Genomic DNA, 27837 nt, shown 5'->3' on the forward strand with positions numbered 1-27837 from the left:
GGGACTCAAGCTCATAAATGGACCCTCAGACCCAGACCTCTGGCATATATGTTGGCCTGGGATCTTACCTTTCTGCCCATCTGGGATGCAAGCACATGCATGAGACCCAAGGTCTGGCCTACCAGCACACCACATCAGCATGGGGCCTTTCCCTACCATCACCCCACCCACCCAAAATGAAACACATGTGCAAGTCCCCAGGCCCAATTTGAAAGCCTTCAGCATGAGCCTCCAGATTCCACATTTTGTAGAAGAGAACAAAGCCACCAGCAGGTCTGTATTTCTCTGTATCTTATTTCTCATTCGTGGCAAATGAAATGACCTAGAAACTGCTTGATTTATTTTAGGATCTGAAGAAAAAGATTCCTCTCTTAAGAATTTTAAACCAAAACTCACTCTCATGTAGTTCTAGCTCACACAAGGCATTATATCTGCAAAAATTAAAGTAGCACATAAGGTTTCTGAGAACACCCTCATGAGGATGTTATGCTGGACACTCACCAGTCAACTAGCAAAGGGAATCACATATCCTCACTGAAGGAACTGAAATAAAACTTACATATCTGGCTATGATAGTTTCTATTATACAGTTACTGTACATTCCCTTAAATGAAAAGTCATAAAATAAAATCAATAATAGGAAGAACCAGAAAATTTACAACAACATGAAGTTAAATAACATGCTACTGAATGACCAATGTGTTGCTGAGGAAATGAAAAAGAAAATCAAAGACCTTTCTGAAACAAACAATGCTATTGTGTGAACTATGAGTCACTGAAGAAATTAATAAGAAAAATGTTTAAAGAAATAAAAACAGAAACAAAATATAAAACCCATGAGATGTAGCAAAGCAGTGCTGAAAAGGACATTTATAACAGCAGGTGCAGTAAAAAAATCGAAATATCTCAAATAAATGATCTAATGATGCATCTCAAGGATATATTTAAAAAGAAAAAATGAACAGGAAACAAATGATAAAATTCACAGTAAAAATAAATGAAATTGAAACTAAAAACTACAAATTACAACAAAAGTGTCATATTTTAAGAAGATAAGCAAAACAAAATTTTAGCCAGACTAGCAAAGAAAATCAAGAGAAAAAACCCAAGCAAAATTAGAGATGAAAAAGAAAACATCCTAAGAAACTTTGAAGGTGATCTCTTCTTGCTGAATGAATCCTTTGATCATTATGTGGTATCATTCTTCATCATTTTTAATATTTCTCACATTGAAATCTATATTATCTGATAGAAGAATGACAACACCAGCTGGGCCGACAATTCTTCTTCCTTGTAAAAATTGGAATATGTCATTCCATTCTCTTCTGGCCTGTAGTTTCCCCATGAGAGGTCAGCAGTGAGTCTGATTGGGGTTCCTCTAAATGTTAATTGATTTTTTCACGTGAACATTTAAGGCTTTTTTCCCTGTGTTCAAATGAAGAGAGCTTGATTATCATTTGCTATAGCAAAGTTTGCTTTTGCTCAACACTATTAGGAGTTCTGAGACCCTCCTGTATTTTTTTTTTTTTTTTACCAATTCTTTCTCCAAAAAAAAGAAATGGAAGGGTTCATTTATTATTTCATTGAACGCATTTTTAAACCCAGCTTCTTCTGTGCCTTCTGGAACTCCCATAACTCTTGTATTTGACCTTTGAATGGTGTCCCTTAATTCTTGAATACTTATGACTCTGTTCCATTTGCAGCTTTTTGATTGTTTGCCTATTGTTAAAGGAAATGCCTTTCAATTCTGAGATTCTTTTTTCTGTCTTACTCTTTCTATTCTTGAGGCTTTCTACTGAATTTTTAATTTGCTCCATTGTGTCATTCAATTCTAATATTTCAGCTTGATTTTGTTTCAGTATTGCTATTTCCTATATGAAAAATTCTTTAAATATCTTGAACTTATGTATATACTCTTGTTGTTAAGAAGCTTTATAACAACTTTTCAAAATTCTTTATCCCCCATTTCCTCGATGTCTCTCTCAGTTAACTCTCAGGATAACAAAGGATTTTGCTCATTTGCAGGGGAGTCATCAGTAATAATTACTGTGCCTCTTTCTCTTCTTTTACTCTTGTTCACTGCTATTCTGGTTAGCAAATTCCTCTCTTCAAGGGTGGTTTCTAAGCTGTGCTTCCAAGTGGTCTACAGGTCAGTTTTACTGACTGTGTTTGGTATCTGTTTCTTCATTTGCAATAATTTGTGCCACTCATTCCAGTGAATTTCAGTCCTGGGCTCTTGTGCCTACTTCCATAGGTCTCCCTAGCCCCAGCTCCTGGATCACCACTTTCCACACCCTATGATCTTGGGCTGCTGACTCACTGTTGCCTGAACAGCCTTTCTTTCACTCCTGGTCAAGTAGTGCCCGGGATTAAGGCGATACCAGCTGTCCTAAGTCATTGCGTTGTCAGTGGTGCTGATTTTGCCAGAACCTGCTAGCCATTAGGTCTGAAGGCCACCCAGACCAATTTTGGGTTGAACACATAGGTTACCAAGTTGGTACTATTTTTCTTGTGACACCAGAGCAAAGTGTTAAGCTGGAATGAATTGCCTGTCGCATTGCCTGTGCAGCTTGCTATTGTTCCTTTACCCCCACAGCCTTTTCCTCGGTACACAAAATGGCACCCAGTATAGCACTGGTGGAGGTCTCAGCCTACTGGCCATTAGGTCTGAAGGCCATCTGGACCTATTTTGAGTGGTCTGTAGGATGCCAAGTCATTACTCTTTTGCTGTGAGACCAATGCAATGTGTTGAGATGGACTGCCCCCCACCAAAGCTTTTTACTCAGTACACAAAATGGTACCCAGTGTGGCACTGGTAGAGCTTTGGGCCTGATAATCCAAGCCCTGAAATCATCCTGTTTCTGTACCTACCTGCTTGGGCTCTCCCACTTTGCTTCTCTTTGTGGTCAAATCAAGCAAATCAGAAGGATAGGCAGTCAAAAATCTGGATTTACCTCCTGAACTCCCAGTGAACTCCCCTTCCAACCTGGCCACTGTTAGAGCTCTGGTTGCTGACTGAGTCACCTGGCCAGTGCCACACTGCTCCTCCAGCTCTGCTGCTTCTCCATGTCCACAGGTCTCCGGGTCTACCTCTGCCATTGATTTGTCACCTCTTATTTCCTGAAATCACAGCCTCTTTGCTTCACTCTGTCTAATGATTCTCTGTTTCAATGTGTCCTTACTCTATTCAGCCATCTTGTTTCTTACCTGATCTATTTTTACATTTCTGAATAATTTGCACACTGTCTTCTGTTACTGGTTTTACTCCTGCTCTTTTTGCTTTTGATTGGAATGGAAAATCTTTTTGATTCCTTTCACCTTCAATCCATGTGTATCTTTGCTGGTGAAGTATAATTCATGTGGGAAGCAAGTCGGTGAGTTGTGTTTTCTAAAATATTATGTCAAAATGTTTGTTATAATTTTTAAAAATTTAGGCCATTTACACTCAGTTATTATTGAAAATTAGCAACCTTTTTCCATATATGTTTCTGTTTGCTTTAGATTTACTTTATTTGTGTGCTAGGAGATTTTCTGCTTCATATTCTTTCATAATGATACCTATCTGCTTTTCTTCTTTTTTGCTGTATGTAACATGCTCTTTAATATCATTTGTAATGCTAAACAAGTAGTAGCAATTTCTTTCAGTTTCTGTTTGTTTTGTAAGGTCTTTATTTCACCTTCATTTATAAATGGGAGCTCTGCAGGGTGCATTATTCTGGGCTGACACCTTTTCTCTTTCAGGTTTTGGACTATGTCTCCCCATTATCTCCTTGACTTTAAGGTTTCTTATGCACAATCATCTTTCAGTATAATTGGCGATCCTCTGGAGGTATTCTGGAATTTCCCTCATGCACATTTTGGAAGATTTTGTTTATATTTCACTGTGGAAAAGTTGATTACAATGTGAAGTGATGACAATCTTTTCAGGTATTGTGTCTTAGTTCTATGTGTCTACTATACTTGGATACACCTAATTTTCCAAATTAGGAAATTTTATGTTATTATTTCACTGAGCAAGCCTCTTAATTAATTTTCTCTATTTACACGTTCAGGAACCCCTAAGACACATATATTGGATCATTCAGTTGTACTCCATAAACTCAAACATTGTTTTAAGTTTTTCTCATTATTTGCTCCTTTCCCTCCTCTTTATTCTCCATTTCCCTCTTCTTCTCCTCTCTTTCTCCTTCTTCTCTTTTTCCTCATTTTCCTGTTCCTCCTTCTTCTCCATCTCTCCCTCTTCCAGCTTCTTTTTCAATTTCTACTTCTTCTCCCTCTCTTCCTCCTCCTGTTGTTACTAAGAATAACCAAATATTTTTCTTTTATCTTAGAGATTCTTTGTTCAATCTTACCAAGTCTGTCACTAAGACTTTTCCATCGTATTTGTAAAATTTTAGATATTATTTTAAAATGTGGATACCAACATTTTCAGTTACCTATTTTGTAAATAATTTACCCAGGTACATAGCTTGTGGTTCTGCTAACCACACGTTTTAAAATTTCAATCTACTTAATTATATTTTCTATTAGCTGCTGTGGTAATTAGATGTGCAGAACATTACTTATGGTGTATGAAAACTCAAAAAATATATTACAGATTTTACATTGGTTGGTTTGCATGTGAAGATATATTCATGAGAGTATTTTGATATATCTGTCTAGGAGAGGGCATGTTTCAAGTTCAATGTGGTCCCAAGATGTCAAAGCAACAGAGAAAACAAAAATTCTAAGAAAAATCTTTTTTTTTAAAGATTTATTTGTTTTTATTACAAAGTCAGATATACAGAGAGGAGGAGAGAGAGAGAGGAAGATCTTCCGTCCAATGATTCACTTCCCAAGTGAGCCGCAACGGCTGGTGCTGCGCCTATCCGAAGCCGGGAGCCAGGAACCTCTTCCAGCTCTCCCACGCGGGTGCCGGGTCCCAAAGCTTTGGGCCATCCTCAACTACTTTCCCAGGCCACAAGCAGGGAGCTGGATGGGAAGTAGAGCTGCCGGGATTAGAACCAGCGACCACATGGGATCCCAGTGCGTTCAAGGCGAAGACTTTAGCCGCTAGGCCATGCCACCAGGCCCTAAGAAAAATCTTAATTGCAGCTTTAATCATAATAATTTCTGAGATTATATAGATTGCTGCAAGTCAGGTCCCACGGCAAGAGATGGTGAAAATTCTCTGTTCTAGGCATGTAGGCATTCCATGGATGAAGTAACAGCAGAGTATATTTAGCATGTTGTGAACATGAATATGGCAAATTGGCAGTTTCCGTCAGTTGCTGGCAATAGTTTAGAGTGATGACAAATGTTATTTTGATTTTTTTGTGTGTTATTTAGTTATGAGGAAAGTGTGTGGTAAGCAGTCTATTTGATGGTTTACTAATTTTCTCGTTGTTGAGAAGTCCGAGTTGATTATGTATTTAATATGATAACCATTTGTGTGCTGTGAATTGCATTAAGAGTTATATAGGGCAGAGTTGATGCTTACTAAATGTACAAAATGGATTGATGAGATTAGCCAGTTAAATCTTTTCACCAGTAAGGCATTCAACATTCCATGAGATATTTATTAAAAATGTCAAGTAAATCATCTTATTTTTGTATCATAGTGTCAAATAGCAGTAAAACAAACATGTTAAGATCCTTAATCTACTGCTATGTTTCACTGTAAAATTTGCCTTTGTTAAAACTTGCTTCTGTTCAAATTTGTTGAGACCGCACGTAAAAGTATCCTAATAATATTTTGGCTGGTATTTTCTAATTACTGTATAATATTTTGGGAATGCAAATTTCATTTGAATGTCAACTACAGTTAAGCATGTGCCGTTTGTTTTTCTTACTCAGGTTTTGTAATTTGATGGAATGTTTTTATCACAATTTAATAAATGTTTGCTTTATTTAATAAAAAAAATTTTCTGAGATTATAAACTGGCGCTCCTCCTACTACTATCTTTGTCTGGCATTGGTAGTAGGTACTGCTGGCCAAAGCACAAAGAACAGAAAATGTTCTGTGTGTATTTTCATGGAAAGTTTAAGTAAAAGTATCATTCCTTCTATCAGTACTTGGCAAAATTCACAGCAGAACTCTTGTAGTCCTTGGTCTTCCCAATTTGGAATATTGTTAATTGCTTAACAAACATAAATGTGTCTCAGAAATGTCATTTAAGCCCTGACAAAAATGATTGATTGGCTAATCCTTCCCCTTCGAGCATCAGGATCCCATATAGGTGCCAGTTCATGTCCTACCTACTCCACTTCCCATCCAGCACCATGCTCATGACCTGAGAAAGCAGTGGAGATGGCTCAAGCCCTTGAGACTCTGTATCCACTTGTGAGATCTGGAAGAGGCTCCTGCTTCCTGGCTTCAGATTATCTCAGCTCCAGCCATTGTAGCTATTTGGGAAGTGAACCAGCAGATTGAAGATCTTTCCTTCTCTATATGGATCTGCTTTTTCAATATTTTTTAAATAAACCTTTTTCTTAAAGTCATTAAAATAAAAATGTATTTTCATACAAAAATTTTAAAATACACATAGTTTTTCTCTTTTGGAGTTTGACTAATTTTTTTCTTCAACACATCATGACATTTTCTGTAATGGTTACTATTTTTATATAAAATGAATTCATTTCATACATTTCACAATACAAGGATGATAGATTTATAAATACAAGATTTAGAAGCACAATGATACTTAACACTCTATCATCATTCCAGGCAACATACCCACTCTCCCTCCTCCTTCCACAATTAAAAAAAAAAAAAAACTCTACAGCAACATAATTTCAGTTCACTTAAATAATCACAGACATAAGCCAGCATTAGGTTAAAAAAAAATTCAACAAATAGCAACAAAAACAAGTTTAAAAATTACTGTTTCTCAAGAGTATAACAGGGTTGTAAATAATATCAAAACTTAAAATCTCCATTGCACTGTTATAGAATAGCTCTTTGGGCCTGGCGTGGTGGCCTTGCAGCTAAAGTCCTCACCTCGAAAACACCGGAATCCCATATGGCTGCCAATTCTAATCCCAACAGTTCCACTTCCCATCCAACTCCTTGCTTGTGGCCCAGGAAAGCAGTTGAGGATGGCCCAAAGTCTTGGGACCCTGCAACTACATTGGAGACCTGGAAGAGCTCCTGCCTCCTGGCTTTGAATTGGCACAGCTCCAGCTATTGCGGTCACTTGGGGAATGAATCATTAAATGGAAGATCTTCCTTTCTGTCTCTTCTCCTCTCTATATATAACTTTGCAATAAAAAAAATAAATATTTTTTTAAAAAGAATACATCCTTGTGCTCTATATATTATTTAGAACAAATTGGGGAAATATTTTGTATTTCTCTTTTGGATTGCATTATTTCATTAATAATTATACTTTCTAATATTTTTCTTATGTATATCTTTTAATTAATTGTATTTATTTTTTATGATTGTTGATTAGAGTGATAAGAGTCAAGGGCTGTAGGAAGGTGGGTTAGAATCACCATTTCTATTTTTTTTCCATCCTGTATCTGGGGAAAGGTGGGTGTTGGGGAGACAAGCAGAGAAGCCACACCCAGCCTTCCAAATGCCTCTGCACCCTGAGATGGAGGACAGCCACTTGACATCCACCCTGGGTCCTAGATATGGGCCATCTCAAGAGGTTTTGATAGTTCAACAGTTCTAAATTACTGCCAAGCTCGCCACTCCAAAAGTGATGAAATTGCTCTGGAATCCACTGACTGACATAGTCCACCCTAGAGTCTCTCCCCAGTTATTCACTGCCAACACTTGGCTTGGGTAGTTGATCAATTTGTTCTGTCCCCTGTCATGGTACCAGGTGTTCTCCATAGGCTCCAATGTACTGCATGTCATCCATGTGCTCCTGGATATGCTGTCTACTGCTCCATCTAAGCCAGTGAAGAGGATCAGCTTTAACATATGCAGTGCAAGCTCAGACCATGGAACTTGCAATTCTTTCCATGGTTGGGGTTCTGAGTCCAGCAGTTCAGTTCAGTCAGCGGGGTTGGGGTGGATCACCAAAGAAACTTCATCTAAAGTTATAACGGGCCTGATTCTTGTGTGTGCTTATCAATACAGGGTCTGGCGCAGTCTATGGCCCCAATCAGCTTATGCATATGTTGGTAGTTGCAATTGCTGAGTCAGTTCTGTTTCCAGCCCTGCCTTCTACACAAACCAATGGATGTTATAGTCCAGCCCAATCATGCCAACCACACTTGGCCCTCACACAAACTAGTAGGAGCTGCAGCCTAGTCAGAGAGACCTGCAATAACCCACACCAGGTCCGCCACCTGCACTGGTTCCCATGTCAGACAGTGTGTACAGTGTACAATAGACTGGTCCAGACCGTCTCACACCCCATTCAGCTTTCATATATGTCAATGGGCAATGAAGCCTATTTCAACCCAGCTAACTCCACTATCCAGCCCACACACATGCTGGCAGGTGCCACTCTCTCTGTAGTTATGCCTGCCCCAGTCCTGGTTCTCATGCTCACCAGTTGAAGCGGCAACCCAAGAGGGAGGTGTCCACTGTTTCCCTAATGGGCCCATTCCCAGTCTCAGATTCTGCACTTTCCAGGTGGTTCTGCAGTTTAACAGAATTAGCCCCCAGCACCAGCATCTGTCAGTTAATACTGCAGCAAAGCCTAACCAACCCTCTCCCACTCCGGCTTATGCATGCACCAGTAGGAACAGTCAACTCAGCCTGGCTTTTCCCTGATCTAATTCACATGAGGACCACATGTGTTGTAGCACTGCCTGGTCTGGTCTGGCCCCATCCCAACTCACTCTCTCCAGTGGGAGTGGTGGTCCAGCAGGGGAATCCTCCACATCCCCTTGCCAGCTTTGCCCCTCCTCCATGGGAGAGAGAGTGTGCTGGTTAGGTGTCACAGCCCAGTCTGGCATGGCCTGCCAACCTCAGCTTTTGCTGATGTGTGCTGTAACCTGGCCTGGCTCTGCCCACCCCCAATTCCAGCTCAGGTTGGTGAGGGCTAAAGCCCAGCCCAGCCTAGTCGGCATCCAGTCCAAGCCATAATGTGTGCTGGTGTGTGTTGCAACTGGACCCAGCCTGAGCCACACTCCCCAATCTGGTGCTCGGATTTGCCAGCAGGTGATGTGAACTGGTCCTGCCTGATTCGACCCTGACCTGTGCCAAATGTATGTTGCTGGGTGTCAATCCCTGGTCTGATCTGGGCTGCTCCCTGTCTTGGTTCTTGTGCTGACCTGCAGGGTCTGTGTCCTGACAGAGGAGTTTCCCAGGTTCCTCCATCTGAACCTCTCCCAATGCCAGACTCGTGCACACAGGTGGGTACATGGGCCAAACCTATTCAGTCCACCTCCTGATCTAGCAGAAACGATGGCCTTTCCTGACTCGTCTTCAACCCACTCCAGTTATTATTGTTGGATGCTACAACCCAATCTAGCCTGGCACACAGACCTATTTTGACCCATATGATGCCAAAGTCAGTATTATTTTCCATGTGGGACTAGTGCAATGCACTGAGCTCAGTGCTTCCACTCCCAGCTCAGCTCATGCACAGTTCACTCTTGTTCTTACAGTCTTAAAACCTTTACCAAACTGTACAAAATGGTGCCTGATGTGCCACTACTAAAGTTCTTGCTCTGTTGGCTGTCAGGTCTGAGGGCTACTCAGACCTCTGTTGGGTGGAATCTGTAGGATGTCACGTTGTTGCAGTTCACTGAGCCAGAAATGACTTCACCAGCTCAGTGCATGCACATTACTGTCCATAGTCCGTCCTTCCTTGAACAAAATGGCGCCTGACATGGCTCCAGAAAGCGAACTGTGTTGTGAAATCCACCCTGTTCTCGCACTGCCTTTCTGGGATCTGCTGCTCTGTCTCTGCTTCTGGTCAAATCAAACACGCCAGCAGGATGGGCAGTTCTTTGCCTTGGTTCACCTCTGAAGCTCCCAGTGAATGTCCCTTCCCACCTTGTTGCTGGTGGAGTTCTGGCTGCTGGTGAAGTTCAGATTACAGTTTGCTGAATGCCGTTGGGGTATCATTCACTGCAACACCACACCATTGTGTGCACTGTTTTCCTGTGTCTCAGTCCAGGTGCCTTTCTGCTGTTGTTCTTTCCTCTTCTGTTTCATGGAATGTGCTCTCTCTGCTTCACACTTGCTAATGTTTCTCTGTTTAAACATGTCCTTACCCTGATCTGCCATCCTGATTCTCTCCTAAAGCAAAATTTTTAAAAGGAAATAAAACACAGAAATTAGAAATTAAAAACTGAGTTTAATATCTGCTAGACAAATTAATGTTTTATAAACACTGCAAAACTGACAAGAAACTTGCAAAACACCTTTAAAATAAGAAATATAACCTAAAAATGTGTATAACCATCAAAGAATGTTCAGCATATGTTGAAATATATTCCTCTAAACAAAAAATAATATAAATGATAGCACTAGCATACTTATAGTACATACTGTATGCTTCTTCCCAGAGCATCTAAATAAGTTAGTTCAAAAATCATGGAAACAATCCTACAAAATACTATTTCTTCCTACAGATGGTAAAAATAGAATGCAACAGAATCAAATCACTGGATATCCCCATTATCTACACAAGTCCAAAGCCTCTTGTGAAAATGAAAGACTTTAGACACAGTTAGGGAATATGTACAAGAGAGGAGAAGAAAGAAAAATTTCATGAAGAAAATAAGCATATCACTAGGCAAGTGGGAACTTGACTGAGGTCCTATGCAGCAACTGTGATATTGGCACTCGAGAGAAAGACCTTCAATGCACTGGAAGAAATGAGCAATTATACTGCACAGTATGTCAAAAAAGGAACTCATGAATATGCTTTGAGAAATGAAAAATGTGACATGTAAAGTGGAAATATAAGTAGCAACAAACTTGATCATTTATATAGATTTGAACAAACACTATTTCAAACAATAATCTGTTTTTAATTCTTGGGGAAGGAGAGAAATAAAATAGAGCCTTTTGGACAGAATTGTGAGAAGATCTTAAGGCATTGTATTGTTCTCATGGAGGACTGAATTCTGGAGACACTTGTGTGGTTGTCTATTATACCAACGCACCAGGAAAGGCTGTCACAGAGCCCCCTCCACAAACATACACTTCTGCATGAGCTCACTGGGTTCCTCCTTGAGTGTAAAGAGGCAGGATCTTGTGTGTTTTTATCTGATGTTTCCTGTGCCTGAAACAGTGCCGGCACATTATAAGCACACAGCAATTTTTTAAATGAGCACAAACTAATATTCCTCCATAACTCCTGTGTTTCATTTAGAAATATCAGGTGAGCCACACAGTGGAAAGCCTTGGATGTCAAAGAGATGACACCAGAGTTATGCTGTTAAACGTACTTGATGCATGGTTCACAGTGAGCAATGAAGTACGCAGGATCCCCACAGGAGGAAGTGGGATCAGATGTGATAGGATTCGTAGAGGTTGATAAGTGGTTGGAATGAGGGGAAATACTAAGAACTAGTTTCTTGTCTCTCACTCTTATTTGCCAGGGCGCCTGTACAGGAAATCACAGGGTTGCTCAACATCTTGATAAGGCTCACACAGTTACCAAGGTTCCCCACAGCTCCCATAGGCCCCTTCCCATACAGAGGGTGGAAAAAAAAGCATCCTTCACTATTTGGCATCCCAGGATAGTTCTTCCTTTCCAACTCCTCACCTGCAGCAGGAAGAATGGTGCTAAGGTAAGAGTTTTCCCAGGGTCACCTTGTTTCAATGGCAGTTTGGCACTTTCCCTCTTATTCTACATCAACATGAAACATCTTGAGATACACTCATTAATGAGACTCATCATCTTTGCAGGCTTGCAGTACAGAGATTGAATGGGACCAACTGTGTTCTACGTATTCTCCTATAGTTTCCTTCCCTTTCAACCACCCAAAGCTGAAACTATGGAGAGAAAGACTTTTTCTTTTCTGTGTTGATGTAATTAGTGTGCAGTTAGAGTTCTTCAAAGCTAAATCAGAAAAACCTCAACTTCCATAATTTTTTCTATTCCATGTTTTTGTTATTTATATTTATATTTATATTTATATTTATATTTATATTTATATTTATATTTATATTTATATTTAGTATGTCAGTGAAAGCCTCACGGCAGATTCTGGAGATTCCTGAGAGAAGTTTATAAAAAAGACAGCTTACAAAGCTGTGAGCAGAGATAAGAGAAACCAAAAAAGAATGATATTCAATAAATTAAAAAAATAGTAACAATCTAACACCATCCATACAAGAACAGAGAAAGGAGAATCTGTGAGAGAGGAGTGTAGAATTCTGCTGTAGTTGTGGCCATAGGAATGTGCTACAGGACAGGAATGGTACTCTTCAATAAACTTACACTCTTCTGGGAGTTTACACCCTAGCAAAAGGAGCCCAGAAGTTAGATAAGAAAAAAGCCTTGCTAACTGTTCTGATGGCATGGGATAAAACCTATGTCTTCCCATAGCCTCCTCATGTATGTATTTCCTGAAACTATCTAAAAATGATTGGGCCAATTTCTCATTCAATCTCTTCTATTTTGTATGTACATTTCTATCTAGTGTCACTTTGGGGGGAAATTACCTCACTATCACCGCAAAAGATTTGGCAATGCAATAGAGTTGAGGAATAAAAAAAGTACAAGTACAAAAGTATTAATACATTTTTGAGTTTATTATTTTCACTGCGGTATAGAACACTAGCATATGTGTGATGTAAAGAATTATGATTACTGAGGTCAGTGTTGTCATGTATTTAGTAAAGCCACTTCTTTTTACACTTGCATCCCATGTGGATGCCTGTCCAAGTCCCTGTTGTTCCTGGTCCTGGAAGAGCAATTTCCATATCTCCGGGTGATATTGGGAATTAAAGTCATGCAACAGACTCTAGTTATTGTTTGTGTTCCCAGGGACACCGTTCATGGGTTTCTGAACACGAATTCAAGCACCCCTGCCCAGTTGACCGAAATCACAACCCTTTCTGCGGCACCTGACAAGGCGTTCCCGATCCTGTACTGGCTGATACTTGGCTTTGCCCTGGTTGGGATACTGGGAAACGGGACTGTGTTTTGTTTCCTCGGTTTCCACATGCATAAAAATACTTTCTACACCTACATCCTCCATCTGACTGTGGCCGACTTGCTCTTCCTCTGCTGCCAAGTTATGGATTCACTGATATTTCTAACTGGACCCTTCCCTGCTATCTCTATGAACACCCCTGAGTCTAAATTCTTAATTACTGTGGAAGCCATTCTCTACCTTGTAGACCTGGGCATCCTCAGCACCATCAGTGTTGAACGCTGTCTGTCCGTCCTTTGGCCCATCTGGTATCGCTGCCACAGACACCAAAGTCTGTTAACTCTCATGTGTGCCCTCATCTGGGCACTGTCCCTCACCCTGGGCATACTGGAGGTGAACAGTTGTCTCTCCACTGTTAGTTATAGTGAAAATACTTGGTGTCAGATATTTAACTCCTTTGCTGCAGCATGGCTGCTGCTTTTATTTTTGATTCTCTGTGGATCCAGCCTGGCTCTGCTGCTCAGGGTCCGTAGCTCACAGAGATTGCCTGTAACTCGGCTGTATGTGACCATTCTCCTCACAGTGCTGGTCTTTCTGCTCTGTGGTCTGCCCTGTGGTATTACTTGGATCTACTTAATGGGGAATGAAATTTTTTCAAACAATTACAGTTTCCATTTTCAAGTGGTTATATTTCTCCTGTCCTGTGTTAACAGCTGCGCCAATCCCATCATTTACTACTTCGTTGGTTCCTATAGGCAGCAGCAGCGAGGACAGTCCCTCAAGCAGGTTCTCCAGAGGGCCCTACAAGATACTCCTGTGGTGGGTGACAATGGACACAGCCTGCCCCAGCGAACCATGGAGATATCAGTGATCAACCAGGCGTAGAGTGATCTGATGGCTTTCAGAACCAGCTTTGTCCCTATCAGTTCAAGAAATTTTTTTAACCTCTGTCAACTTCAGACCCTGATCTTCAAACAGTTGAGATAATTATCTTCCTCATGAAGATAAGTGAATAAGTAGACAACATACATAGGCCAGATGTACATAGAGTGTCTCTCAGTCCTTCCTCCTTAGAGGCTTCATCCTGTATCATGGGAATTTGTGGACACCAAAATCAAGGACTGTATTTTTGTAAATTTCCACCTTGCACAGAAGGCTTGAGGCAGTGCAGGAAAATCCTGAATTCCTTTGACTGACAGAAACTAAAAAAGCACTCTATTACTCACAAACATCTTTTATGTATGTCCCATAATTTCTGCTTCTTTAAAATTAATAGGGCCTTGCTTGATGGCTCAGTAGCTAAATTTTTGCCTTGCATTTGCCAGAATCCCATATGGGCGCTGGTTCATGTCCCAGCTCCCACTTCTTTTTTTTTTTTTTTAATTTTTTTAGGATTTATTTATTTTACTACAAAGTCAGATATACAGAGAGGAGGAGAGACAGAGAGGAAGATCCTCCGTCCGATGATTCACTCCCCAAGTGAGCCGCAATGGCCGGTGCTGTGCCGATCCGAAGCCGGGAACCAGGAACTTCTTTCCGGGTCTCCCATGCGGATGCAGGGTCCCAATGCATTGGGCCGTCCCCAACCGCCTTCCCAGGCCACAAGCAGGGAGCTGGATGGGAAGTGGAGCAGCCGGGACCAGAACCGGCGTCCATATGGGACCCCGGTGCGTTCAAGGAGAGGACCCTAGCCGCCAGGCCACGCCACCGGGCCCCCCAGCTTCCACTTCCAAACCAGCTCCATGCTTGTGGCCTGGGAAAAACAGTAGAGGATGTCCCACAGCCTGAGACCCTGCATCCACATGGAAGATCTGAAAAAAGCTTCTGGTTATTGGCTCCTGGCTCCTGGGTCCTGGCTTCATTTCACCTCAGCTACAGCTATTGCATCCACTTCGGACATGAACCAATGGATAGAAGACCTTTCTTTCTATATCTCCTTTTCCCATAAATCTTCCTTTCTAATAAAAATAAATAAACCTTAAAAATTAAATTAATAGAATGCCAATTCACTCCATTTGCAAGAGAAGTCTTTCTTAATTTTGGTAGTTCTCAGGATATCTCCCTATTTTAATAAATGTTTTTTGGAATAAAAGACTCACTGATAAATATCAACTGATAAATTTTAAGATAAGCCTGACACAGATCTCCATTGACAAGATACAGATTGCCATTTCTAAGTTTCTTACTTCCTCTCCTTTTTTGTATACTATGTTAGCTATCATACATAAAACAGAATATTTGTATTTTGTGGACTGGCTCATTTCACTAAGTATAATAGTCTCCAGTTGCATTAATTTTTGTGCAATACACAGGATTTCATTCCTTTTTATGGCTTGGTGGTATTTCATCATTCAATGTGTAAGAAAGAAACTTAGGGACTGGCATGGTAGTCAACAGGCTAATCTATCTGCAAACACTAGCATCCTATCAGGCACTGGTTCTTATCCCACTGCTCTACTCCCAAGCAAGCTTTCTGTTCATGGCCAGGGAAAGCAGCACAGTATTGCCCAGGTCCTTGGTACCTGAACCCACATGGAAGGCCCAGTAGAAGCTCCTGGCTCCTGGCATCAGAATCAATAGACTCAGCTCTGGTCATGGCAGCCATCTGGAAAGTGAACCAGTGGATGCAAGGTCTTTTTCTCTGTCTCCCCTTCTGTCTGTAAATCTGCCTTTTTCAATGAAAATAAATAAAACTTTTTAAAAATCAAAAATAAGATAGATTATGATTTGAATATTGCTCATAGCCCTTGTGTATATCCCTGTGGTACAGTGGTCTTTCTACTTTTTACATAGTGAGTATGATGGTTGGTGGAGCATTATGCAAGTGACTATAAAGTTGAAAACATTGTTATAAAATTAAAGAAAAAAGGGTGGGACTTAAAGAAGGGAGTAAAAATGGGAGAAATTATTATTATCTTCCTAGAATTGTGTCTAAGATGATATGATGTTAAGCATGATATGTTATGTTATGGATATTATGTCATATGTAGTATATAAACTAAAATTGAACTGTGAATGGGGGGTCACAGAAAGTGGTTAAGAAATCGCATTTATTTTTAACATGTTGACTGCTCAATACCATGTCAATTAATTCCATAACGATGTTAAGTGCTGCAGATGGTATATTAGTGCTTTTATTTGACCGGGATGATACTCTGCTGTCTCTGCCCTCAGACCAGAGAGGGTCTACCCAATAAGTAGTTGGACTTGACTGGACTATAAGATGTTGGACTCTGTGCTTGGCATATACTTGCAAAGAGGGAATTTCAACTGAACTTGAACTATGGTTATGCAACAAGGTGGAGGAACCCACCATGGGGGGGGGAGGGTGGGGGAGAATCCCAGATTCTATGTGATTACAACACAATGTAATTAATGAATAAATTTAATAAAAAAGAAGAAAAGCTTGTGAATATTCTGTTATACAGTGACTACATTGTCCACAAAGTATTACAGTGTATTGAAGTATTGAAGATGGACTTAGCTGGATCATAAAATGATGTTTCAAAGACTAGCAAAATCATTAAAAATATTTTGAACAAAGTGTTAGTGGTAAGGTAAAAGAGAGGAGAAATATGAGATACAAATTGCTCAATCTAAACAAGAGAGGGCTGAAAGAGAGACAATTATAAAAGATGAAGATTGGGAGCAGCATTGTGAAGTAATGAATAAAGCCACTGCATGTGATGCAGGCATTCTATATAGGCACCAGTTCATATCCCATATGCTCGCTTCCAATTCTGCTTCATGCAAATGTTCTTAGGTCCCTGACACCAATGTGGGAGATGTGGAAAAGTTCCTATCTTCTGGAAGTGTACTTTTAAATCAAGCCGTGACTTGTGGATCCAGCATCAAAACTGGTGACTCAGTGAGGCTTATTAAGTTTCCAGGGAACATCTTGATTTTATCTGTAGAACTGAGAGCAAATCAGAGACCAGAGCCATGATGTAGGCCAATGAAACACACTTCTTAGAATGGTAAAAATAAAAAAAATCTTAGTCTGAACTCTTGGTTGGTGCTCTGACCAGCAGAACCAGTAATGTGGACAGGGAGAGGGTCTGGATGAAGCATCAACAGGATCAACAGTGATGGTAGAAGTCTCTGAGAAGTCTCTGTTGCTCCTTCATCTCTTCTTATATACGCTTCCACCCCCAAGTCGTAATTTAGCTAGGAAATTGGATACAAATGAGTCCAAACAGTCTAGATGTTTTTAGCCATAAGCCCAGTTCCTGTTCCTGCCCAGTCCAATGAGCGCTAATCAACTTCTTCGCCCACAATAGGTTGGGATTTGGAGAAACTGAGTCTTTCTTGTATTGTTGGCTCTAAAACAAATTGCTGCAGCTACTCTGCAAATTCCTCTGCACTTTCTAGAAAAGTTCAACATATATTTAATCTTACCCAAAAATTCACCCATGGCATTGATCACACGTAGTGGAAAGTTGTATCCATTTAAAACACTGTAGCATGTTTTTATAATTGCTTTATTTATAATGGGCATACTGCAACCCAACCAAGAATCCTTTGTTGTATTTAGTGAAATCAAGCTTAGTACTTCCATACAATGGAATACTACTGTGCAATTAAAGCAGTCAACCGGAAATTGTTAATACATTTTCACACATGCTTGAATGAGTCTTGTGGGAAAAAAGTTGAGTGAAAAAAAATTCTCACAAAGTGCAATTTCATTTATATAGCATTTTTTTCAACTGAAAAATTGTAGAAATGGCTAACACAGGAGTAGTTTTCAAGAACTTGCAGAGTGTGATGAGATGAATATGGAGGAGGAGATTAAATACCTTCTTTTACAGAGAAGAGAATTTCAGGCATTAATGCCTAATATGTAGTAATTATGTGCATCTATACATGTGTTAAAATGTTGTAAAATTGTAACAAATATGTGCCACATTATAAAAATGTTTGCAAGGAAAAATTATGAAATCCAAATGAGATCTGTGGTGTAGAGAATCATGAGTATTAATATCAATTTCCAGAGGATGGCCAGATGTGGAAAAGGAGGAGAAAGATCCATCACCCTTGCTTCAGGGTGGCCCAGCTCCACCCACTGTGACTATTTGGGAAGTAAACTGGCAGATGGAAGACCTCTCTCTCTTTGTCTCTCCTCTTTATAATTCTCCCTTTCAAATAAAGTTATTTTCTTAAATTTCTGCTCTAGAGCCCAGCGCAATAGCCTGATGGCTAAATCTTTGTCTTAAATGAGCCAGGATCCCATATGGGTGCAGGTTTGCATCTCGGCTGCTCAACTTCTTTCCCAGCTCCCTGCTTGTGGCCTGGGAAAGCAGCAGAGGATGGCCCAAAGCCTTGGGACCGTGAACCTACATGGGAAACCCAGAAGAAGCTCCTGGCTTTGGATCGGCTCAGCTCTGACTGTTGTGGCCACATGGGGAATGAACCAGTGGATGGAAGATCTTTCTCTCTCTCTCACCTTCTCTCTGTAAATCTGCCTTTCCAATAAAAATAAATAAATCTTGGGAAAAAAACTTCTGATGTGTTTACACGTCTCTATGATAAATTCTTTTCATCTCCTATTGTAGTAAATTGATACTATTTTTATTACCAAGGAATTAAATCATAGAAACAAAAGTTAATCATTTAAATCTATAACTATAACAAAATGTTTAAAACAGGCTTTGATGATTTTAAAAATGCAGTTAAATTAAACATGGAGATGAATCTTGTGAGGAGCATGATTCAGTTGATTCCATATTGCTGGTGCTTCATGAACCAGGGTGAAGGGAGAGACAACGCACAAACAGGTAGAAGAAAGAGAGAGGTGATAAAGATTTTAAACCCAGGAAACCAGGGGTTTTCTCTCTGCAAACGGGGGAGCAACTCTGTCATGCTTTTCCCAGCAGTTTTTATTATGTTAGGCTTTCAAATTCCTCCACGGGCATGGCAATATCCCCTAACAATGACATTTCCCCAAATGTTACATTTCCATTCCCACTGCTAACTAGCTCTTGAGGTTGCCACGAGAGTATCATGTGCCATGGGGAGAACAAATTCCTCTGTGAGTGTACAAGCTCCTTGAACTTATCTCAGAACACCACCTAAAACTGAGGGTTCTGGCCTTCAGCCAACTACTGCCTTGCACACACAACACTTTAGCAGAATTTGTTCTTAGAACTCTCCGTTAAGAACTGTCTCACTTCTTCTCAGATTGTTGATGTCTGCCTTGAGTGGTCTCTGGCACCATAGTCTTATTTTGTCAAAAGTCCTCAGTATACAGCAAATCATAAGTATCATTCAGACACAAATAGTTGTTTCTGCTGAAGAGCATTCAGGCTTTTACCTTTCATTTGACCCACTTTTATGTCAGTTGGAACAAAAACATGCAACCAGACATGAATCACCACTTTGAAAAATGGTGAACCAAGCCCTACAGGACCACATTGCAAGTAAAAACCATATGCTTTATTTTTACTTAGCAGTCTGCCAGCATGAGCTCACAGTGCTTGCATTACTGTTCAGATGGAATCAAGAAGCTCCAAAACAGTAGTGCTCCGGAAATGGGGCCCAATTGTGATAAGAAGAGATTAAACCAAACGCTGAGAAACGTTTAATGAAAAACATGATTCAAATGACCTTACATCCTCATTTACCAGCAAGTCGTAGAACAGGAAATCATAGGGTTTATCCAAGATTTTGGTAAGGCTGGCCCAGACACCAGACTTCATTGCAGCACCTTCAGTTAACTCTCCAGGACAGAAAAATGTCCTTCAGTGACATTGTCAAGAGGTTCTTCCCTTACACCACATCAGCTTCTGAGCTTTTACCAAGAATGAAGGAAAGGTAAGACTTTATGAAGAACTTAATTTCTAAGCCTCTTTTGTATTTTAACTCGTGTTTCGTGTCCACATCATTCCACTTTGGTGTGGGGGGTATAGGGAGCCACTTTAGCTCCATCAGGCAAAGATGAGAGCCATGAGCTGTTTCCTGGCAAGCATAGGTGCTGAGATCCTTGAATGTGGGATAAATGAAAGGTTTAAACCAGGACTCTTCACTGTTTCTTGATATTCATTACAACAGTTCATGTCTTGCCATGTTGTGAAAGCTGCTGCATCACTTCACTTAAGAGGTAGGAGAAGATACATGTATGCTTCCTGCAATGAACATCCTGTGCATATGCCAGTCACCTATTGCACTGGCTTTACAAAGTTTCTGGGTTTTTTATGTCTCAGAGTCACACCAGAAAATGTTCTGAAACAGGAAGATTGAGAAAAGTCTCTATAAGTTTCAGCTGGCCCATAAGAACAAATTTAGAGAATTTATATGGCATGGTGCATCCTATCCCACTACCACCAAGAGATTAGTATCTATGAGCTTAAATTTATTAGCTTTTTGTGGGGGGAAACAAATTTATTAGGCTTTAACAGACAATTAAGAAGGAACTCATCAGAACCAATAGCTGGCTGCAACTGTATCTGTACTTGTAACTGCGATTATAAGAAATATCCACAAGATGGGAGCTACAGAAAATTACTGGATAAGCCTGCTTAGATATCTCCAATTCTCAAGTCTTTCTGGTCAATCCATTATGCATGTCTATCTTTCTCTCTTTCACTATCTGTTTCTGTCATACACTCATTCTTTTCCTTTTCATTCTCTTCCCCCAACCCTCTTTTCTCCTCTTGCCCCTTTCTCAACCTCTGTTGAACTCCTCAAAAGTACAAGCATTTAATTCATCCCTCTCTGTAATCTATAGGTCTAAATTTTTTCAGGATGCTCCATTAAACCTTTTCACTAGACTACTCTAGATTAGAGACATGACATCATTATTATCTATGCAGGTATAGCAAATTCTTTCAAACACGGCAAACATTTTCACAGAAATTATTATGAGAAATGGGTTTTTCTTGCCTAAGAATAGCTACCAATCTAGTATCTGCCCTAGCAAGAATTCATGTTTCCTTTGTGGTCCTAAAGCATGGTTCCCTTCTCTCTCAACTGATTATCACTCCCAGGTACTGGGGATGGCCATGGGTCATGCCGTTGGCTTCCAGCTTCCCTTGAAAGTGCACCTTTTTTGCCAGGATGAGAGGAATTCTGATCCGGGGCCCTGTCCTCCCCGACAGAATCTGTCCTGGACTTCACCTGCCTGTCTCAGTGTGGTGTTAGGATCATAGAGTATTTCTCTTTCAGTAGGATATCTGTGTCGTGGTACAAAGAGCCTAGTCGTTGGAGTTGGTAAAGCTGAATTTTTACTCCATGAAGTCCTGCAAATCTGTTTCCTTCTGCCTTGAATACAGGAACATTAATTCCCACATAGCAGGGTATTTCTGGGAATCATAGATCATGCAACTGGCACCCAAGTCTTATTTATATTTCCAGGAGCACCAGTGGAGAGATTTGGGGTACAGCCACAGCTACCCTACCCTGGTGTAATGAATTCACAACATTGAATGGAAGTGATCAAGATCATCTCATACCTTGTTACAAAGAGACGATAATTCTACGTTCACTGACCCTCATCATAGCACCAGTTGGCCTGGCAGGAAATTTGGTGGTACTGGGACTCCTGGGTTTCTACATGCGTAGAAACCTTTTTTCCATCTATATCCTCAACCTGGCCTGGGCTGACTTCTGGTTCCTCTGCAGTCACACCATCGGCTCCCTGGTGATGCTGACCGACACCTCCCATTTGATGCCCAAATTCTTCAACACTGTAATGGTATTTCAGTACCTTGCAGGACTGAACATCGTGAGTGCCATTAGCACTGAACGCTGCCTGTCAGTCCTGTGGCCCATCTGGTATCGCCACCGCCCCAGGCACCTGTCAGCTGTCATATGTGCCTTGCTCTGGGTCATGTCGCTGCTGCTTAGTATTCTCGATGGGGCCTACTGTGGCTTCCTGATCAATGACTTAGAAAGTGATAGGTACAAGGAATTTGAGCTTATCATTCTTGCATGGCTGGCAGTTTTGTTTGTGATTCTCATTGGATCCAGCCTGGTCTTGCTGGCCAGGATCCTCTTTTTCTCACAGGGGATGCCACCGACCAGGTTGTATGTGACCATCCTGCTCACAGTGCTGGTCTTCCTCCTGTGTGGCCTGCCCTTGGGAATTAATTGGTGCATTTTATTCTGGATTGAGAAGTCAGATGCACCATTCTTTTGTCATGTTTTTCTAGTCACACTAGGCCTTTCCTGTGTTAACAGCTGTGCCAATCCCATCATGTACTTCTTCATTGGTTGCTTTAGACAGCGGCAGCGGCAGACCCTCAAGCAGGCTCTCCAAAGGGCTCTGCAGGACACTCCTGAGGTTGAAGAAGGTAGACCCAGCCTCCCTCAATGAATTGTGGGGATGTCAGGCAGCAGCCAGGTGTGGAACTGGACAGCATGCTTCGGTCAGATACATGTGGATGTCAGAGCCATCTCCATCCTTATCATCTACGTTACTCCTATCACTTAACGAATTTCCTTATACTGTTTCAGTGACAGGCAAGCTCTGAAACTACTACAATTAAGATAGCAATTGTTCTGCAGATTGAGAAAATGTCTGAGAATAATGAAGACTCTAGTGACTCTGGAACTGTGGGAGGTTTCACCATCCCCACGTTCATTGTTCAATCCTAATGTGCTGAACATTTCCCAGTCCCAATGACTCCCTTCATTCTCCAAAGCTGAGAGAAATGCAAGCCCGTAGAAATTTCTTGGTTCATTACACTTGACAGGGATTTAAAGATCATTACATCTGTCATGTGTTTATCTGTTCCAAACAGATTCTGTCTCAATAAAACAAAATAAATTTCAACCTGAATCCTCAACCATACTCTTAGATTTGTGAGGCTTTATAAAATCCTAATTGGAAAAATGTTTGCTTATCCAGTAAAGCTGTAACAAATTTTAAGTGAATTCTGTGGTAACTCTCCAAATACTATATCGCAATCCCCTCCTACAGTGTGCTGCATTTGAATGACTAGCACCCCAAAACTCAAAACACCAATAAATGCTAACAAGGATGTTGTGATGGAAATGTACCCTAACACATGTTGGTGAAAATGTAAACAGGAACCAGCAGAAGGAAGACAGGATGAGATTGCTCTGTTGACATATATCTTGTTGGAGTTATAAGCCAGTCTAGACTACCCGAAAAAAAGCCAGGTTCAGCAAAATTATGCTTCAATGCTATGAAATGCTAAATATTATAATGAAAGTAGACATGAGACAGCTGAACAGTAATCTATAGCCATTTTAAGATGTATAGAACCCGGTTGTGTATAAACTAATAATTGAAATGTCAATGAAGTAGTCACAGGATGTGGTTAAGAACTTGCATTTTTTTAACATATTGGTTACTCAATACTATGTCAATTAATTCCATAATGTTATAAATAGTTGCTGATGTTATGTTGGGGTTTTTAATTGATCGGGATGATACTCTGCTAGCTCTACTTTCAGACCAGAGAAGGTCTCCCCAATAAGCCGTTGAACTTATCTGGACAATAAGATGCTGGACTCTATGCTTCGTATATGCTTGCAATGAAGGAATCTCCACTGAACTTGAACTGTGGTTATGCAACAAGATAGAGGAATCCACCATGGGGAGAGGGTTTGGGGAGGGGTGGGGGGAATCCCAGTATCTTTAAAACTGTGTCACATAATGCAATGTAATTAATGAAAAATAAAAAAAAATCTCAAAACAGACTAGCATTTTCAACTTTTGAAATTATAATGGCTTTTTAAAAATATTCATTTTTTTATTGGAAAAGCAGATTTGTAGAGAGGAAAGACAGAAAGATCTTCCATCTGCTGGTTCTCTCCCCATGTAGTAACAACAGTCAGAGCTGAGCCAATCAGAAGCCTAGAGCCAGAGCTTCTTCCAGGTCTCCCACACAGGTACGGGTTCCCAAGGCTTTGGGCCATCCTCTACTGTTTTCCCAAGCCACAAGCAAGGACCTGGATGGGAAGTGAAGCATCCAGGACACAAACCAGCACCCATTTGTGATCCTGGTGCAAATGAGTGAGGTGAAGATTTAGCCCCTGAGGCATTGTGCCGGGCCCGAAAGCATGATGTTTACATTTCAGTAAATCAATGTCAAAGTATATTCAGGTTTTAGGTAGACAGTTTCTTTTCACCTGCCTAAGTCATAAACCTACCACATTCGCTCTCAGCCCTTCTCCTTTGCTGTTGCCCTGATTCTTCCCTCTGAAACTCTCATCCCTCACAGGACGTCGCCAGGGGATTGCTAATGCCTGCTTTGAGAGTAGGATTTGTCAGTTCTATTCTTCATTTCAAAGAGCAGTTTTTATTAACTTAATTATACATAGATACTTTTAAGCTTTGTGTTCTATAAAAATACTACTTTTGTATTTTGTATAACTTAACAATTTATTTTAATTGACATATAATTAAAAGTATGTAATGTGTATGATTAGGAACATTTAGTTCAGTCACTTCTGTTAAATAAAGTTATCCTGTGCTTCAAAATGTTTTTAAGACACAAAACACTTTCATATCTTTTGCTTCCTCTGTTATTTCCCTGACCCATACTTGTCTCATGTATATATATACATAGATAGATATAAATATAGATACACATATGCATACATAATCAAAGACAAATTTTCCCTGAAGTTTACTTCATATATTTAGAATAACATACAATATTGGTTCTTAATTTCTTGTACTTATTGTGATATTTTAAGGATTTATCCATGTCACTGTGTTGCATGTGTCAATAACTTGTTGTTTTATAAAGCTGAGTACAGAAATGTCGCCTAATTTTCAACATTCTGCCCACAGTCCTAGCTAACTCTATCCCTGCTTTATGTATCTTCATGTCTCTCTCCCCTTCTCCATAAACTGCAGTTTTCTCCACTTTAACTAGTTGCCTCTCTTTCTTTGAACACCAAAATCTTAAAACAAATCCAGAAGAAACTTAACATAATGATGTGGAAACCTGGGATGAAGTCAAACCCAGGGAAACTTGTCACATGACTTCACTCTTTTACTGTCATTTCTGATGAAGTACCTTTACCCTTGACATCCTCCTTGGAGTGACTCAGGCAGACGTGGGTGAGAGCTCTGCAGAACTGTACTTCTCTACTCATCTCTCTGCAGATTCACTGCCAGAGACCTTTTGTCAGATCACATTGCTGCATGCAATACCAGACCAGACCATTAGGCAATCAGATGGGTAAGAGGGTGGTTGCTGTATCTCCAAAGCATTTGGGACACACTGGCCACTGTCCCCTGCCTCCAGGATGAGAATTTGACCCCATACTCCTTCCGATCTGCTCTGGGAAAGGAGACATCTAGGAAGTCTAACTGGCACAAGGTGGGGAGAGAGTAGGGGATGTACTTTTAAGATGGGGTGCAGTGGAACAGAATAGAAACACCAGAAGGGAATTCACACATGTACAGTCAACTCATCTTTGACAAGAAAACTGAAAACAATCCAGGTAAAAAACCTGGTCTATTCAATAAAAGCTGTTGGGACAACTGGATAGCAGCTTGCAGAATAAAGAAGCAGGACCCGCACCTGTCGCACTATACAAAAATCAGCTCTAATTGGCTCAAGGACCTAAACCTACACCCAGAAACCATTAAACTATTAAAGGAAAACATAGGAAGCACACTCCAAGATATAGGAACAGGGAAAGACTTTTAGAAAAGACGCCTAAAGCAATGGCGATCAAATTCAAAATGAACAAATGGGACTATATCAAACTAAAAGGTTTCTGTACAGCAAAGGAAACAATTAAAAAAGTGAAGAAGCAACCAACAGAATGGGAGAAAATTTTTGCATTCTACACAAGTGACAGGGGACTAATATCTAGGATCTACAAAGAGCTTCAGAAACCCAGGGATAGTGAAAAAAACAAACCCTGTAGCAAAATGGGCAAAGGAAATGAACAGACATTTCTCAAAAGAACAAGTTCAAATGGCTAACAAACATATGAAAAGATGCTCAGGCTCTCTAGCCATCAGAGAGATACAAATGAAAACCACCTTGAGGTACCACCTAACTCCTGTGAGACTGGCCTACATTCAGAATTCGAAAAACAACACATGCTGGCATGGATGGGGGGAGAAAGGTACCCTCCTTCACTGCTGGTGGTGGTGTAGGCTAGTACAATCATTGTGGAAATCCATATGGAGAATGCTTGGAAAATTGCAAATAAACCTGCCATATGACCCAGCAATCCTGCTCTTAGGAATATACCCAACAGAAGTAAAATCTGCATATGAGAAGGGAATTTGTAATCCTATATTTACAGCAGCACAATCCACAATAGCAATGATATGGAAACAAGCCAGATGTGTGTCTAAGGAAGAACGGCTAAAAAACTGTGGTACATCTACTCTATGGAATATTATTCAGCTGTCAAGAAGAACGATATTATTCTATTCAAAACCAGGTGGTCCCAACTAGAAACCATTATGCTCAGCAAAATGAGTCAATCACAAAAGAATAAATACCATATATTCTCTCTCATATAACGAAGCCAACATGGAAAGGGGCCCGAGAGTCAGTATACTAAGACTGCTCAGGAAATTGTGAACGTCTGTTACCAGACATTGACTGAGTATGATGAGCACTTGACTCAACTTGAGAAGGATATTTGTATGGCTAAAGAAGCAGCTTTGGAGGAAGCAGAATTAGAAAGCCTGGACCCTATGACTCCTGTGCCCTACACACCTCAGCCTCCTGATTTGTATGATACCAGCACATCCCTCAGTATGTCTCGAGATGCCTCTGCATATCAAGATGAGAGCAATATTTCTGTCCTGGATATTCCCACTGCCACTGCAGAAAAGCCAGTAATTCAGGAATCTGAAAATGCAGATGGCGATCTTGCAGATGAAGAAGAGAGAACTGTACAACACTCTCAAGCCAGTGTCCTATATGAGGATTTGCTTATGTCTGAAGGAGAAGATGATGAGGAAGATGCTGGAAGTGATGAGGAAGGAGATAATCCTTTCTCTGCTATCCAGCTCAGTGAGAGTGGAAGTGACTCTGATGTGGGATCTGGTGGTGTAAGACCTAAACAGCCCCGTGTGCTTCAGGAGAACACAAGAATGGGTATGGAAAATGAAGAAAGCATGATGTCCTATGAGGGAGACAGTGGGGAGGCTTCCCATGGTTTGGAGGATAGCAACATCAGTTATGGGAGCTATGAGGAGCCTGACTCCAAGTCGAACACCCAAGACACAAGCTTCAGCAGCATCGGTGGGTATGAGGTATCAGAGGAGGAAGACGATGAGGAGGAGGAAGAGCAGCGCTCTGGGCCGAGTGTACTAAGCCAGGTCCACCTCTCAGAGGACGAGGAGGACGGTGAGGAGTTCCACTCCAATGCTGGGGACAGTGACTTGGACTCTGATGAATGAGGCTTCCTTTGGGCCTCCTTGGTCAGCCTTCCCTGTTCTCCAGCCTAGGTGGTTCACCATTCCCCAATTTTATTTGTTTTTATTTGTATGCTGTCTGATCCTGAAATCACTCAAATAACTAACACCTTTAGCCTTTAAAAATAGTGAGTAACTAGGAATAAATCATCTCTCCTGGTCTGGGACAAGGTTACCCTCTGACCAAAACAAAGCAACTCTCTTCCCCCTACCACTACTAGATAGAAAACAAGCTCGTTCTTCGTTGTCTTCCTTTAACTTCATTTGTTGCTCTTGATCTAATTTTCCTCTAGGAAGGAGAAATTATAAAAGGACTAATTATGTCCTCTTGATGTGTTAGGAATTTCCTAGCATAATACCATCTCAGTTTTCTAATTTGCAGGCTGAATAAGTGAGAGTTCCCCTGCTGGGACAGAGAATTGGGATCTGGGAGGCTCTGTGCCACATTTAACAGACCTGCTGGACAAACT

General features: G+C 40.7%; 2 protein-coding genes across 3 annotated transcripts; both read left to right on the forward strand.

Annotated features, from left to right (window-relative positions):
- The first annotated feature begins 11572 nt into the window (after nt 1–11572).
- Nucleotides 11573–14246, forward strand: LOC105942271 (mas-related G-protein coupled receptor member X2-like). Of its 2 annotated transcripts, none has more exons than XR_009245237.1 (2): nt 11573–11691; nt 13758–13837. XR_009245237.1 is itself a non-coding variant. In XM_012929376.2 (2 exons), exons 1-2 carry the CDS (start codon nt 11681–11683, stop codon nt 13885–13887), a joined length of 1005 nt encoding a protein of 334 aa, XP_012784830.2. In that variant the 5' UTR covers nt 11573–11680; the 3' UTR covers nt 13888–14246. The 2 variants fall into 2 exon arrangements, 1 of the variants encoding a protein (XP_012784830.2); XM_012929376.2 differs by having other exon boundaries at nt 12894–14246.
- Nucleotides 14247–19732: 5486 nt separating this feature from the next.
- On the forward strand, nt 19733–27352 carry LOC101535873 (mas-related G-protein coupled receptor member X2-like). Its single transcript, XM_058662279.1, is given in 4 exon segments — nt 19733–19812; nt 21352–22339; nt 26540–26842; nt 27116–27352. Coding segments are annotated over 4 exon segments (1608 nt in total).
- Nucleotides 27353–27837: the final 485 nt, after the last annotated feature.

The sequence above is a fragment of the Ochotona princeps genome, chromosome 4, assembly GCF_030435755.1.
Source record: "Ochotona princeps isolate mOchPri1 chromosome 4, mOchPri1.hap1, whole genome shotgun sequence".
Taxonomy (NCBI): Eukaryota; Metazoa; Chordata; class Mammalia; order Lagomorpha; family Ochotonidae; genus Ochotona; species Ochotona princeps.